The sequence below is a fragment of the Corvus hawaiiensis genome, chromosome Z, assembly GCF_020740725.1.
Source record: "Corvus hawaiiensis isolate bCorHaw1 chromosome Z, bCorHaw1.pri.cur, whole genome shotgun sequence".
Lineage (NCBI taxonomy): Eukaryota > Metazoa > Chordata > Aves > Passeriformes > Corvidae > Corvus > Corvus hawaiiensis.
The window spans coordinates 44,341,301-44,356,354 of record NC_063255.1 but is presented as its reverse complement, the minus strand read 5'-3'; the positions used below and the strand labels follow the sequence as shown (position 1 = coordinate 44,356,354).

At 49.5% G+C, this 15,054-nt stretch overlaps 1 protein-coding gene across 1 annotated transcript; it reads right to left on the bottom strand.

Moving 5' to 3' along the window:
• Window positions 1–4,315: 4,315 nt before the first annotated feature.
• Window positions 4,316–10,402, bottom strand: LOC125320520 (heat shock factor protein 5-like). The gene is made up of 5 exons (XM_048292907.1): window positions 9,643–10,402; window positions 8,610–8,957; window positions 7,579–7,766; window positions 5,953–6,073; window positions 4,316–4,882 (listed from the first exon to the last, which is right to left on the bottom strand). The coding sequence occupies exons 1-5, from the start codon at window positions 10,154–10,156 to the stop codon at window positions 4,812–4,814; spliced, it is 1,242 nt and encodes a 413-aa protein (XP_048148864.1). The 5' UTR covers window positions 10,157–10,402; the 3' UTR covers window positions 4,316–4,811.
• Between the last annotated feature and the right edge of the window lie 4,652 nt (window positions 10,403–15,054).

Genomic DNA, 15,054 nt, shown 5'->3' with positions numbered 1-15,054 from the left:
GATAAAGGATAAACCCAAATTAACAAGAGTGGTGTTTCTTAGGGCTACCATTACTCGTCACACACTTTGAACAAGCCATAGCATCAAGCCCAAAGCTAATATGGCTCCTTGTTAAATATTTCTGATGGATTGCACGTCCTTGTGTGAAGAGGGAATTCGGACTTAAAGCCAGTATTTATGCATACATGAGCATTGTGCATGAACATTGCACGTTCAGAATGAAAACCAGCTATCACCTGTACGGGGTAAACACTGCAATAACACCAACACACTTCTCCCATCAGGTTCACAGGCAGCTTAACCAATTCTGTGCTTGCAAATAGCCTGTTCTGGCATCTGTTGTCGCTCGGAACCGGGGAAAGTCACACCTAGATACTGCAGGACCATGAAAATCTCTCCAAATACAAACCAGTCTCCAGGTGACACAAGTGACTACAGCAAGCTCCAATAACGTAGCAGGGAACGCAGATTTGTTGTGTTCTCTTTGTCATGATGGGTTTATAATTCACAGACTCAGAGAAGGGCTTCAGTTGGAAGGGACCTTAAAGACACTCTAGATCCAGCCCCTGTGCCATGGGCAGGGACACATTCCACTAGCCCAGGTGGCTCAGACCACATCCAAGCTTGGGCAAATACCCAAGGACACCTTCTCTGTTTTACAAGGTCAGATTTCCATGCTCCTATTCACAGATGGCTCCAGTCGCATGCAGAGGATTGCTGGCTTGGTCACTCTCATCTCCACAACCCAGCAATGGTCCTAGTTTGGATGGCTCTCACTGCTCCCAAGACGCCAGGGAGCAGCTACTGCCTTTGCTCCTTCCGCTTTCCTTTCCAGGATCAGTGATTTACCGCTGCTTCCTCCACGTCTGAGACAACTGGAAGAGATAAGGGACTGCGGATGCAGCTTCTGACAGAGAGCTGATAACAGTCAGCTGAGTATTTTCTTCTGCCACTACGCTGTCAGGCTGCCTACACAAAGTTCCTCCTGCTTGGAAAGGGGCTGGTGTGAGCAGCAGGAATTGATGCTGGCTGGAACATTTCCAAGAACCGGACAAAAGCAGCGTTCTGTGGAAGGCCACCAGCTGCCCTTTGCCAGCAGCACAAGGTGTGAAGGCCCCTTTGAAGGCCATCCCTGCACAAGGACAGCCTGGCCTTCCAGTACCTCTGCCAGTACCCAGAACACCTTTCAGCCTTTGGGGCTGGCCCTGTCCCTCGCTCTGGAGAAGCAGCTTGCTGTTAGAGCTCCCATATCCACAGTTGCTGGCTGGATTACCATGTTTTGCCACAGACAGCCCTTCAGACAACAGTACACAGAGGCTCAATCTGCAATAAAAGGGGATTTTTTTCCAACTTTTCCCTTGGACCGGTGTGCAGCAAGCACACCTGAGCCTCATTCAAGTCTCTGTGGGGGCCGGGAGTCAGCTTCTGTTGGGAATTTAAAGCTTTTACTCTACTTTCCACAGCAAATCGTGAAGCAAACTCAGCTGCACCAAACCCCAAATTTCACTTTAAAAATTACAATTTTCATTTTCCTCTACTCAAGCCATGAAGAAAACAAACTTTACTTGAGTGAGCTGGAGGCACAGCGTCCTCCCAGATCCTTCATGAGCAGAAAAATACTCCAGGGGAAGAAGCCAGAGTTTCCTGATACTTCGGAAGCTTTGCAAAACCTTCCCACCTGTGGTGGTACTGCACCCTCCTGAATTCCTGGAGCTCTCACTCACCTCAGGTACAGTTTGGACAGAAAGGGGCAGGAGGAGGGAAGACTTTGCAAACACTGTCACGAGGCCAGGGCTGTTTTCATTTATGGTGACAGGTTGTAGGACGTAATCTTTTAATTAATGTGAATGAGGGAGGTGCTGAAGGGCAAAAATTCTCAGTAACGAGGACATCTTCCACTTCCACAGCAAGGTAAATGAAGGGGAAAGTGCAATCCTCTCTTTCATGGAAGGAATTTGATACACATTCTTGTTGCTGAATACATGCCTAGACAGCGGTGATTTAGGACACCTAATCGGGCTCCCACAGTATCATCCCATCTGTTTGGCCACATTTTCTTTCTTGTGCTCATTGTGCACGATTTCTCCTCGCCGGGTGGCTCCTGGCTGCAGTTCTACGCTCAGGGGAGTCCCGTTTTCTCAGCAGGCCTCTGCAGCGAGTCTGGAGCCAACGTGTGGCTCTGCTGCCATCCCAAATGTGCCGTTCCCTTGGCCAGCCTGGCTGCAGCTGGGGCATCTGCTGGGCACGGCTGGGGATTTTCACGGCCAAAAGCCTCCAGCGTCCTCACGTCTACATCTGCCCATTGCTTTGGAGAGCACAAATCACAGAACACTCATCTCACTTGACAAATGTCATTTATTGCAGATTGCTACACCCGCGCTGACAATATAGAACTCTACAGATCTAACTTTAAGTTAAAAAAAGTTATTTATTAGATTTCTACAACAATGCAAGGTAAAAATATACAAATACCAACTTCCGTTAACAAGAATTAATTTATTGCCAACCTCTACAAGAACTCACTATACACAAAGATCAACTGAAGGTTAACAACTGAATTTATTGCATACTACTACAAGCGTACAGCCCATATATCAGTAGAAAAATATCAATATCCCTCTCTAATTAGCCCTATGCCAATAACTCAATAAACAGCATATTTAATAATTCAATAAACACATATTTAAATAGAAAATTCAATATTTAATAATTCAATAAACACATATTTAAATAGAAAAAGGACATTTATAACCACCACAATATACAAATATAGATTAAATATTAGATATTACATAGTGTATCTATAAATAGATACATACAACAAACCTATCTATAGGCAACCATACCAATCTACATATCCATACAACTAAATCATACAAATATATAGCTGTACATCTCAACCCATATGTAAATATAGTTACACCTAGAAATAGATCAATATACATAGAAAAATATAAAAATAGACATATATACCTAACCAAATACTACTATACCTATTTAAGTAGCCATATACCTATACCTACATCAATAGAAATAGATACCTAGAAAACAGTATACAAAGGAAACAGAACTTAACACAGATATAACAACATACATATATTCTTAGATAGATATAGACACATACATATAATTACAAACATATATGTATATATATACATAGCATACATCCATAAATATAACAACATACATATACAAATATACCTATACAAATAGCAACCTACATATAAATGTCCATGTAATGGTCACTATCTTATGAGCAAGTCCATACATCTTTAAACAGAGATACAAGAAGAGGGATTCCAGCCGCCCCATCATCAAAGCCTCTCCCTCGGTCTCTTCCTCCCGTGCAGAGCAGCTCTCCTGGACGGGGACAGCAGATGGGACACCTGGCAAGCAAAGGGAACACCGAGTCAGGATCGGGACGTTTCCCTTGGCAGCAGCTGCACTTCCATCAGAGAAGAGAAATCTCAGAGCCTCCCCAGGAGGGTTAGAAAGAAAAAGCAGGCCCAGCGGGCCAGGCTGTGGCGAGCGCAGCCCCGGCGGGACCGTCCCGCAGCCCCCGGCAGCGCGGCACAGCCGGCACCGCTGCCGGGCCCTGCCGGCACAGCTGCCTTGCCCAAGGACAGCCCCTGTGCCGCCCGGGGCAGCCGCGCTGAGCGGCCCCAGCACGGGCAGGGCCCGCTCCTGCCCAGCCGGCCAGTGCCCGCGGCCAAAGCCCACGCCACCCTCACGCCCACCCTGCCTCAGCGGCCCTGGGGCCTCACCCAGGGTCTCGGGCGGCAGCAGCAGGTCCATATTCGCTGCTCTTGCTGTGGCCTTCCGCTTCTCCCTGCTGGTTCTCGTCACTCTCCGGCTCTTCTCAAGGTCTTCAAGGCAGCTGTTGCAAAAGTGGAGGCTCTGGAATTGGTTCCAAGGGCTGGCAGAGCTGCAGGCCCAGACCCCTCCGTGCTCCCTGCTGGCCCCCTCCATCCCCTCAGCCCTGCCATGCCCTTGGCAAACGCACAGCTGCCTTCAGTTTCTTCAGACCCCCACAGTCCTCTCACGCCCCTCAGTCCCGTCAGATCCATCCCGTCCCCTTAGACCTGCCACCCCCCTCAGCCTGTGCCACTTCCCTGTTACCTCAGTGCCACTTCGCCCTCTGCTCCCCCAAAGCCCCCAGTCCCACCAGCACCTCAAGGTCACCGTCCTTTCAGTGTCACTGCCTCCTCAGCGCCCTCAGCCCCCTCTGGCTCACCGTCCTCCAGCAGCTCCTCAGGGCACAGTGCCTGCGGCCACCGGCAGCTCCCACCGCTCCAGGGACACCGGGGCTGCAGCTGCTGCAGCTCCGCCCGGCCCGGCCGCCAGCTCGGAGCCAGCACAGGAAGAGGGGACAGAGGGGGCACAGGGGCAAAAGCAAGAGATTAAAAAGGTGGCTGAGGGCAGAAAGAGCTTAGAATGCAGCCTAGGCCTATATAAACATCAATCTATGTATCTAAACATCCAAATACCTCTAACTCTATAACTCTGTACATTTATAAATACAACTTATATATATATAAATTTTTCTCTACACATATATAAATGTAACTGCAAATCTGTAACTCTAACTGCCTATGTATAAATATAATTACATCATATCTATAACTATATAAATTTAACTACACAGATCTATAAATACACGCACCTATAAACACAACTGTATAAATCTATAAATACTATATGTAACTAATAAGTAGAGTATAAATACGATAAATAATTATATGGATATATAAATGTAACTATAGACATCTATAAATCTATCTACAAACAGAGGGATTCCACCTGCCCGATGGTCACAGGCTCTCCCTCGGTCCCTTCCTCCCACGCAGGGCAGCCCTCCTGGAGAGGTAGATCAGATGGATATCTGGGAAGCAAAAGGAACACTGAGTCAATATAGGCCTTCAGGCATCTCTCCTTTTGGAAGTAATTGCCTTTCTATCAAAGACCGTAAAAGGTGACCTGAAAGGCAGACTCTCACTTGGGAGTTTGAAGGCTGCTCTTTAAAGAACAGGGAGCATTCCAAGTTTTCAAAACCTCCAAAGGTTTGAAGTCTCCCAATAAAGTCTCAGCACCCCCAGTGCAAATGGCACCAACGAGAGCCTGAAGCACAGACAGTCCCAGCTCCCACACAGAAGCCCAGCCTTGTTCCTCCTCTGTGCTGACAGAGACACCTCAGTCCTCACTGAAACGGCTGAAGCTGAAGGGGGCTGTGAGCTGGGTTATGAACCAGCTCCATTACCTGGGACCTACAAACTGCCCTCTGCAGTGAGCAACAGCGGCTTCAACTCGACCATCAGCTCTGGCAGGAAGAGCTGGGAGGGAAAGATCTCCCCATGAGGCCTGCAGGCTGCACCAGCCTTGCTCAAGAATGCAGATCCAAGGTGCTCTCTCTCTCCTGTTAGTTCTCGCTACTTTCGGGTAAGTTAAGTTTTTCCTTTCCAAATCATAAATCCTTGTGGTTTATGATTTGTTTGGCCTCTGACCTTCTGCTGCTTGTATTTTTAACGTGGCTCACTAGGGCTACCAGCAGATTGGTCCTACATTGATTTAATGTGCTGAGACAAAAAGCTCAGACTTCTACATTGACTTTTTGCTGGGGTTTTGCTCTCTTGCTTCAAGAGTCACTCAGTGTTGCCTCCAGAGCACTGTCACCTTGCAGCAAACTCATCCACGGACTTCAGCTCAAAATTGGGACACCCGGGTTGGTGACACAACTCCCACAGGGTCAGGGTTATTCACGGCTCTCTGGCCACAGCACAGCACTCGGTGTCAGTGCCTCTGGAGAAGCGTGGAGGGCAGGATTTGAATGAAAGGCACCAGGGAGCACCAACCCTGCAGACAAGAACTCAACTCTTCTCATCTCCCTTCCTGCCAGAGGCAGGCTCAGAGCAGCCGCCTCAGAGCTCTCTAAAGCAGTGTGGGCTCTCTCCTTACCAGGCTCCTCGGGCTCCAGGGAACTCTTTCTGCAGCTCATGGCGCCAGGCAAAGCTCCCTCTGCTGCAGCCCTGTTCCCGGCCTCCCCTCCTGAAGACTCAGGGGCAACACTAAGATTGACCTGAAAAGAAAACCAGAAAGAAAGAAACCCAAAGATCACTTACTGTTTTCTGCAGGGACACAGTAGATCAGAGCCTGCCACATTTTCTTCTCTTGAAGAAGAAAATGCTCTTGAAAACTGCTGTGTCTGAGTTTACAGAAGACGAAAGCTCATCACACTTGGCAATGAGATATTGGGATCCCAAAAAATCCCACTCGCCACCTTGACTCTGCCCTTCCTGGCTAATGTATCTGCAGCAGGCAGTGGGTCTGCATATTAAACAAAACAGAGAAATTCTTTGGCAAAGTTGTCTAATAATACGCAAAAAGGCCAGTGCCAACACAGGAACTGAACGCTCCAGGCAAGGCTGGGAAGAGGCAAGGGTTAAGAGGAAGGGGATTCCTCAGTCAAAGAGGGAATCTGGCAAACACAAGGACTCATGGTCTCTGACTGAACTGCTCTTCCACACAGAAGAAGCCCCTGGGCTTCAAGGAGTCCTTAACCCTTTCATGTCCAGCATCATCATTGTCCTGCTCACCAATCACACAAGTCATGGGGCCTCAAAACCAACACTTCTGCCCCCTAAAAGCTCCACTGCTCACACACTTTCATCCCTTGTTCCTAACAAAGTCTGGGCCCCAAAGGCCTTCAACAGTGGAGAAGATTGACTTCTCAAACACAGTCCAAAAGCTGCCAGAGCTGACAAAGTTGACACTGAACACATGCAGTGGGCACTAAGGAAGGAGTCCTGCCAGCTCCTGGCACAGGGATGTGCCCCTCCCTCCACAGCCCTGAGCACAACAGCAGAACAGTCTCATCCAGCTGCAGCTTTGCAGGGACTGCATGGGAGCACACATCTCTTCCCACAGAGATGCCCAAGAGGAAGGTGCCTGAGCTCTGGAACACGGAGAGCAAGACTGGCAAGTTTGCCCAGCTGAGGATTTGCCAGATAGAAACTGGAATGGAGGCACCAGGCTACTGAGAGGACCAGAAAGCTGCAGCTCCAGCCCATCCCCAAGCACGGCTCTGGCAGCGCCTGCACGCTCGGCACGGCTCACACAGCAGCAGCAGCAGCTGCAGCTGCAGCCCAGCCCTTGCTTTGCCTTGGCCTTCCCACCCAAAACAGGCAGAGCCCACGTCTGCTGCTCTAACAGAGGCACCTCTCGCATGCCCCTCCCTGCAGGGGACACTTTGCCTTCCGTGGCAATTCTCCCCACACTCTTCTCTTCTTTCCCATCACACAGAGCCTCTTAGAACCTAAAGAGCATCACCACAAAGGCCCCTGCACCAGGGATTCTTCCCAGCAAAAGGAGCACCCAAACCTGGCCAACACAGGCTCACGCCTCTCATCCTCACTAAGGGGGGAGGGAAACTTTCTCATCCCTCTTCTTTTGGAAGCTTGCTTGACCAAGCAAATCCTTCCTTGTCCATTCAAAGCTTAATCCAAGAAGCCTTTGCTTCTCAGCCATGCAACAACATTCACAGCTCTCAGCCCAGCCCCTTTCATTCCCACCCAATGGAGTTACCTGAGCACAGGGAGACCTTTCAGGCAGGGATGGTGACAGCATCTCCTCCAGTGTCTCAAGAACAAGGTCGAGATCCAGGGGTGGCAATTCCTCTTGCCCAGGACTATTCCAAGCCCAGCTGGAGGCCGTCCATGCTGCCCAACCAGCACTGCCAGGTGGAGCACTGGGGGCTGAGCTGCCCGGTGTGGCTGCAGGAATCCAAACACATTGGTCAGGCTCCAGAATGTGGCTTTGGGACACAGAGCTCTATTGCTGCCTTGCAGCAAACATCACAGGAAGCACACAGCAAACTCAATGCCAGAAATGTATTCCAACTTCCCAGGGGATTGGAAGACTGATTTCTTCCTCTCAAACAGTGTTTCTTCTAATTGATGATAGGTATGTACATTAAAGGATGGATTGTAAAACTGATCTACACACAAAGACTTTGTAATCTCAGCCTTTTCTATCTCCCCAGCAGCTTCTGGATGTGGCTGCTTCTGAGTTTCTCATCCCAACAGACCACAGAAAGTGGATGCACCCAGGAAGAGCCCAGATCTGCAGACACACATGCTAAAATTCAACTGTGACTGTATTGTAAAAAGCAACCTTGTGGGTGAGGCCGTATTCTGCAGCTGCAGCAGTTCTGGGGACACACAGAGCTCCTTGAAATTTAATAGCCTTCTTTGCAGGAGAGACAATCTGCAAACTCTGCAATATCCTGTCAGCATCCTAGTTGGGCTTCATTCCAAGGAAGATGGGGGTGCACCTGACACTGACCGCTTGTGGACCAATGTTTTTTGCCTCTCCCTTTCATCCCTACAGAGAGGCTGCCTGGAAAACGGCCAGAACACCCTCCAAATCTGGAGGAAGGACAGCAAAAGCAGACAGAGATTGGTTTTGTTTTCATGGTCCTGCTTCCCCGTACACTTGACACTTTCTACCTGATTCTCACTTGAGATCTACCCATGACAGAGCACTGTGCAAAAAGACTTCAAACGGTCACTTTCCAGGACCTGTTTGAAAAGCAAGGGTACAAACTCTCTCCCTACCTGATGGGCTGTAGGCTGGGGTGTGCTGCTCTGAAGATGTGCAGCTGCGCTTCTGTGGAAGGGCCACGGAAGTTCTCTGACGGTCTACAGGAACCAGTGGAACCATGAGCTCAGGGTGGCGTTTAAGGTCCATGCGAACCAGTGGAATGATGAGCTCACGCTTGAGTGGAAACTTCCATGTGCCTGGTTCCTCTGATGAGACCCCAGGAAGTCCAGAGGTGGTAAACATTCTCTTGGGAGGTGGTGGAGAAGTGTCAGACTCCTGAGCCCCTGGGCTTGCCTTGGGAGGTCTGGGAGGCAGCTCTAAACCCTCGGGTGAGACAGCACCGAGGTGCTGGTATGAGGGAGCTGTGTAGGAGGCAGGGAAGAGGAAAGGAGGCAAAGGGAAGACTAGGTCAGTACTGGTTCTCAGGTATGCTTCCCCTGGCAGCAACTGTACTTCTATCAGGGAAGAGAAAAGCTCCCATCCTCCCAAGCAGGATTACAAAGAAGAAAAAAAAAAACAAAACAAAACAAACATGTTCCCGGGCTATTCAACAACCAATTTCTTGGCTACTTAGCTCTCCCCTACTCGTTCAACCGTCTGGGAAAACCGTCCCACTGCAATTCCTTGGCAGGAGGCAACTGCCAGAAACCCAACTGCCGGGTCTTTCCCTCTGCTCCAAAGGGACAGGAGGCTCCCTGCAGCTGGGCGGGACCACAACCGAGCCCTCGGCTTCCACACCCCCACGGAGAGCTCCCCAAGCAACCCCAGGCCCGGGCAAGGAGCAGAGCCAGCCACAGCTCAGGGCTGGGCCAGCTGCAGGCCGAACGGGCCAGGCTGTGGCGAGCGCAGCCCCGGCGGGACCGTCCCGCAGCCCCCGGCAGCGCGGCACAGCCGGCACCGCTGCCGGGCCCTGCCGGCACAGCTGCTTTGCCCAAGGACAGCCCCTGTGCCGCCCGGGGCAGCCGCGCTGAGCGGCCCCAGCACGGGCAGGGCCCGCGGCCAAAGCCCACGCCACCCCCCGCGCCCGCAGCTCCCACCCCGTCTCACCGGCGCTGGGGGGGTGCCCGGCGAGGAAGTCCAGCAGCGGCCGCTCCGTGTTGAGCTGCTGGAAGCGGCTGCGCTGGCGGCCGCGCACCTCCAGCCCGGCTGCCAGCCGCTGCCTGTTGGCCCTGGTCAGGCGCTTGATGCGCAGGAGGAGGTCGGGGCGGTCGCGGCGGAAGTTGGGATTCTGGAAGTGCACGATGGGCCCAGCATCGCCCGGCACAGCCGCGCCAAAGCAACCCAGCACTTTTTGGAAGCCGTACAGATTGAGCTGCCGCACGACGCTGCCGAAGTGCGTGGCTTTGAAGGAGTCCGGGACCGCCGCCCCTCTCTCTCTGCCCGCCCCGTCGGCGCCGGGCGGGCTGAGCAGCTCCTGCTCAAAGAGGGCGCGGTCGATGAGCAGCCCCCGGCCCTGGGTGTCCCAGCGCACGGAGCGGACGCGGGGGCTGTTCGCCAGGCGCCACAGCTTGGCGGGGAAGGTGCTGGCATCGAGCCCGGCGGGCAGCGGCAGCTCGGCCATCGCGCCTGTCGCCCACTGGCGCCGCAACGGCCGCAGCGCAACGGCCGCAGCTGCAGCGGCGGCGCGCGGCCTGAGGGGGGCGCTGCGCTCGGCCCCGCGCGGGAACGAGCGGCACAAAGCCGGGGCTGCGGGCACAGCGCGGGCGGGGCGGCTCCCGGGGCGCTGCCCGGGCACGGCACGGACCGGCACGGGGCAAACCCTTGCTTTCTCTGCCTGGAATCGGCCTTCTGCCTTTGCTTCGCAGCACGACCCCAAAGCACCAAGGCAAGCGCAGCAAATTTCAGAAAGGCTCCAAACTGAGGAATCCCATGGGAAACTGTTCCTATGTGTCAAGTGACAGCCGCATCTCTCTGTGTTCTGCATGGCTGAAGGGAGGGAGGAAAAAGATCTTCGACTGAGTAGCTTCACTCTTTTGCTTGGGGTTGCTAACAGAGTTCCCTACTTCAAAGCAGACTGGTCCAACAAGACCAGGGGAAATGATGAAAAGGAGAGACTTGAGGACTTGCTTTTTGCCTCTTTTCCAGCTAACTGGCTGGTTCTGTCTCACTGTCTCTGCCTGTCTTGGGCACATTTGGCCCATTTCTCATTCTTTGAAGTCAGAAGCAGCAACAGGAAGGGGCAGCAATTTTGTCAGCGTTGCCATCAAAGCTTAAATCCTGCACCGTGGATGGATGTTGCTGTCCCCAAGGGATGAATGACCTAGAGTTGTAATGAACTCACGCTGATGTCTCTCCAAGAGATTTTGCCTTTTTCTTTCCTCAGGAATCATTTCTTCTCTTCTTTTGTTTCCCCAGTCTGGGGAGAGTTCCAATGCAAAATCCCTCCTGCAGCCAAGTCTTTTCAATGGAGACTAACCAAGGTGATCTTCCAATCCTCTGTGCTTAGTGTCACTTGTTATTTTAAATTCTCTCTGGAACTGGAAACATTCTTCTGTTCGTAGCAGGAGAAAATAGACCTAATTCTTCCATCTCTTTAATTCATGCCCTTTTTTTTTTTTTATGTCTCTACATCATTTAACCCTGCGGGCTCATGTGAGTATGTTTGGTGCTGTGGCATAAGCTCATCCCACACGCAGGGGGGATGTTCTCCTTACATCCAGCTTGTCTTGAGTTCCAGCTAACACTGCCTTCTCTTGCCCTCCTTCCAGGTCCCTTTGTGAGGAGCCCTGCCCTGTCACTTCAGTCCCTGGCCTACGGGTGACCCAAGGATTGTTGGTCTCAGCACATTCTGGAATAGTCTTTTGCACTGAGTGGTTTAGAGATGCCCTGTCATCTCTTCCTCTGTGTGCTGGCTTTCTCAGAAAAATTGAAACCCACTACCTAGAAAATCTCTTCCCAATTCATCTTCAACAGCTTAAAACAGTACCTGAATTACGAATGATCCACCTCGGTGGGATGGGGTTTGTCTTTCTTTAAGCGCAGTGTAACAACTCCTGTAAAAATTATCCCAGCGACCGAATTGCAACAACATTTCTAATGAACAGGCAAAAAGGAGAAGACAGGAGTTCAGAAAAGAAGGGACATCTTTCCCCATGTTTCATTTGTCTATGCACTGCTTCATCCAGAAAAGCCTCTATTTGAAGATCTCCTCTGTAATCTCTGTGAGTTATGAGAAACACACGGACACTGGACCTGCGCCCTACTAGAGATGAGGAAGCAGGTGGCTGAAAAGCGGATTGTCCATTGGAATGTTTAGTCACCCCTGTAGTATGGTTATGGTTGCATTGACTTTTCCACAGTACTCTGTGGCTAAGAATGAGAAGTTACCCTTAGCTGTGTTTTAAGGATACTGAAACTAAAAAGAAGTGGGCTTATCTTGTGTCTGGCAGCATGACTCATTCCCAATTTTCTTCCCTACTGGTAGAATTTAATGTCAGTTACAAACACCACAAGGCAAATAATGGATATTATATTTCAGTGTTTGGGCCAAAAATTGGTTTAATAATTAACAACAGAAAAGGTTGTTAATTTTTAGGAAAGAAAAATCCTTGAATCTGTGGTATGTGGTTTTAGATTAAGATTTTTCTCTTAAAATTAATCCTTTCCCCTTTAGAAGTAATTTGTAGAGAACATCACTCAATGTACAGGCCTGATGACTTAAAGTATTATTGCTGTTCCATATCTTTCCTTTTTCCCTACCTGGCACTGTAGCTTTTGAATCACAATTTTTACCACTTTGAAAATGCAGTTTTAATGTTTTTCCTACTGGTGACTACTTACCAGTTCCAAGTTAAAGAGCAGTCAGTTCTGAAAGCGAAATATGCCTTATGTAAATCTATTTTTTCACTAGTCTCCTGCTATTACGTGCAACAGGGGCAACGTTCAAACAGTCTAAACTGACTTATTTTTGAGAAGCTGTTAGAAATGATAAATATTTTCAGTATATCTGCAATACATTAGTGTGTGTTTCAGGTGAAAACTGTCCTTTGTGCTCTTCTGCTAGCATGTAGGATCTCCTTGCAGCGTAGGAAGACACAATTTTCACTTTCTGCCTGGCACACAGCTGTGTCACTGCCTTCACCTTTCCGTCTCAGATGCTCAGACAGTTTTTCCTCCAACACCTGCGACAGCAATGTCCCTTAAGGTGATGCAGACATGGTGGGCATGCAGCAGCCAAGCCGTTCCTGATCTTCTGGGAACTAACTGCTGGTGCTGAACCCATCCTTTGCTGTTTACTTCTATACTGTACTTGTGGCAAAGGCTGTTCCTGCCAGTGTTGTAGGTTACTTGGTCTAACCACAGCACCATGAAGAGTAGAAGCTGAAGAAATAAATGTACATTTTTCTGACCAATTTACCTGGAGTCTGTATTTGGACTTACATTGCTGATAAAAGTGAGAACTTCCTGGGAAACAAGTAATAAGTCATTGAATTTAGCATGTATTTCTTGGGTTCCTTGGCTACAGAATGGGGAAGAGAATCTTCATGCCTTTCTTCCTCCTTACAGATGTGGTTTTAACGCAGTATACGAACACGTAGACCCCAAGTTTTACGTAACTAACAATATTTGCATAGGAGGTAGAATGCCATCAGGCAAAGTGAATCTTACTGCAACAGCAGGTACAGAGCATCCACGCTTTTGAGTCCAGTGAATTCAAAACACAGGTTTTGAAACCTGCTCACCAACACTGAGGGGGCCACCTTAGTCCCTGGACTTTAGAGGGTAAGAAGAGAGAACATAAAGTCTTTTATACAAAAAGCCAGAACCACAAAGCAAGAATTCATGGTAACTGCCCTGAAACTGCACCTTAGTTTTGGGATGAACTTGGTCTGAAATGGTTCCTTGCTGAACTTCACAAGCAGCTTCTGCCTCTTTGTGTTTGCTCACTTGGGTTTGTTTGTCTGCAAACAGCATGTCCGGTTGTTCTAGTGCTGCTCCCCCCCGACTAAAATCTCTCTGCACATTCTGCAGCCTCCACGGAATATCTGCATGAACTGTTTTGTGTGATGCGTGCACAAGTCTTGTCAAACCTGAAGCTGTGATGGCCTGGTTTGGGTAACCCTGTCTCCTGGACATGCTGCTCAGGTCTGCCAGGATGGTTATCCTCCCTCAAGTGAGCTGAGCTAGTGGAAGCGCTCCGGGGACGTTTAAGAGCGCAGGTACCTCAGGAGGAAGAAATTCTCATTGTCTGTGCCCATTCAGGCTGGCTGTGGGTGTGCCGAGGGGAAATGGCATTTGTTACCTGAGTAGCTCCAGGAGGACTAAAGGTCATGCTGAAATACTCTGGTGAGGACTGTGGCAAAGGAACAAAACTGGGATTAAGGGGAGTCTTCAGTAATAATTGCATCTCGTTCTGGCTGCTGTCACAGGTAGTTTAGTCACTGGCTAAGGTAGCTCAGAAGTGATTTTGGAACACAGCTGTTGGACTTTAAATGGTATGGACTCTTCCTCATCCAGATGTGTGGCTGTGAGCCTGTGTGTTTATCAGTGACACACAAGCTGAGAGAGGCAGACAAATTCTGCAGGGCTCTTGGGGTTCAGGTGCCCTCCTGCATCCTTCTGCTTGCTGGAAAGGCTTCTTGCCAAGCAATGGAAGAAATATCTCCCTCTTCTTGTCCAGGAGTATCATCTCGGCCACCTGCATCTTGCAGCTCATGTCAAGGGAAGTACTGGGGACCTGGACATCTCATAGACTCAAACCTCACCTCATATGTTTGCTGCGTCCTTCAGTAAAGAATGTCTTCTTACCAGAAGAACTTGAAGACATTCGAGACCTAAGCCAAAGTAAAAGGAAAGAAAGAAATTAAAGCATCTGTTGTCAGCATTGAGGATAAAGAAAATGCAGATATTTGCAAAAGGCTCAAGTGAAGAAATGAAGAGACAAAGTAGGGTTTACTCTATTAAAGCTAGGGATATAAGTCTGCCTGCTTATGCACCCAACTGCTTTCCAGGTATGCACCTGCCAGGGATTTTACCTTTCTGTATGCTGTAGGTCTCAGGCTAAAAGCATCAACAGGCAAACCCAACCAGACCAAACTAACCAACCAACCAAAAAAACTCCACAAAAATCCCCAACCCAAAACTAAACGGAACTAAACTAAACTAACAAAACCCAACCCCCCCCAAACACCAATCCCCCACCAAACCAAATAAAAAGTAGGTGGAGAAACTTGTTCCCATAATGTCACTCCTTTGACACAAGACAGTTTAGACATACTCTTTTGGAATGTAAAAGAAAACCATACATTCTAGGTAGCAAGATTCAATTTTCACTGAATAAATAAGAAGGACATTTTAGTGTTGGGAGAATTTGACCCTTACTCTTCAGCAAAAAATTGGTACCTTACTTTCCTGGAAACATCACTTCTGTTTATGGTATTACAGTCACTCCTGACTCGGCCAAATCACAGCTCCTTGTCTGCCGACGAATACAGCCACGATTCTCAGGTATTTCGGTGT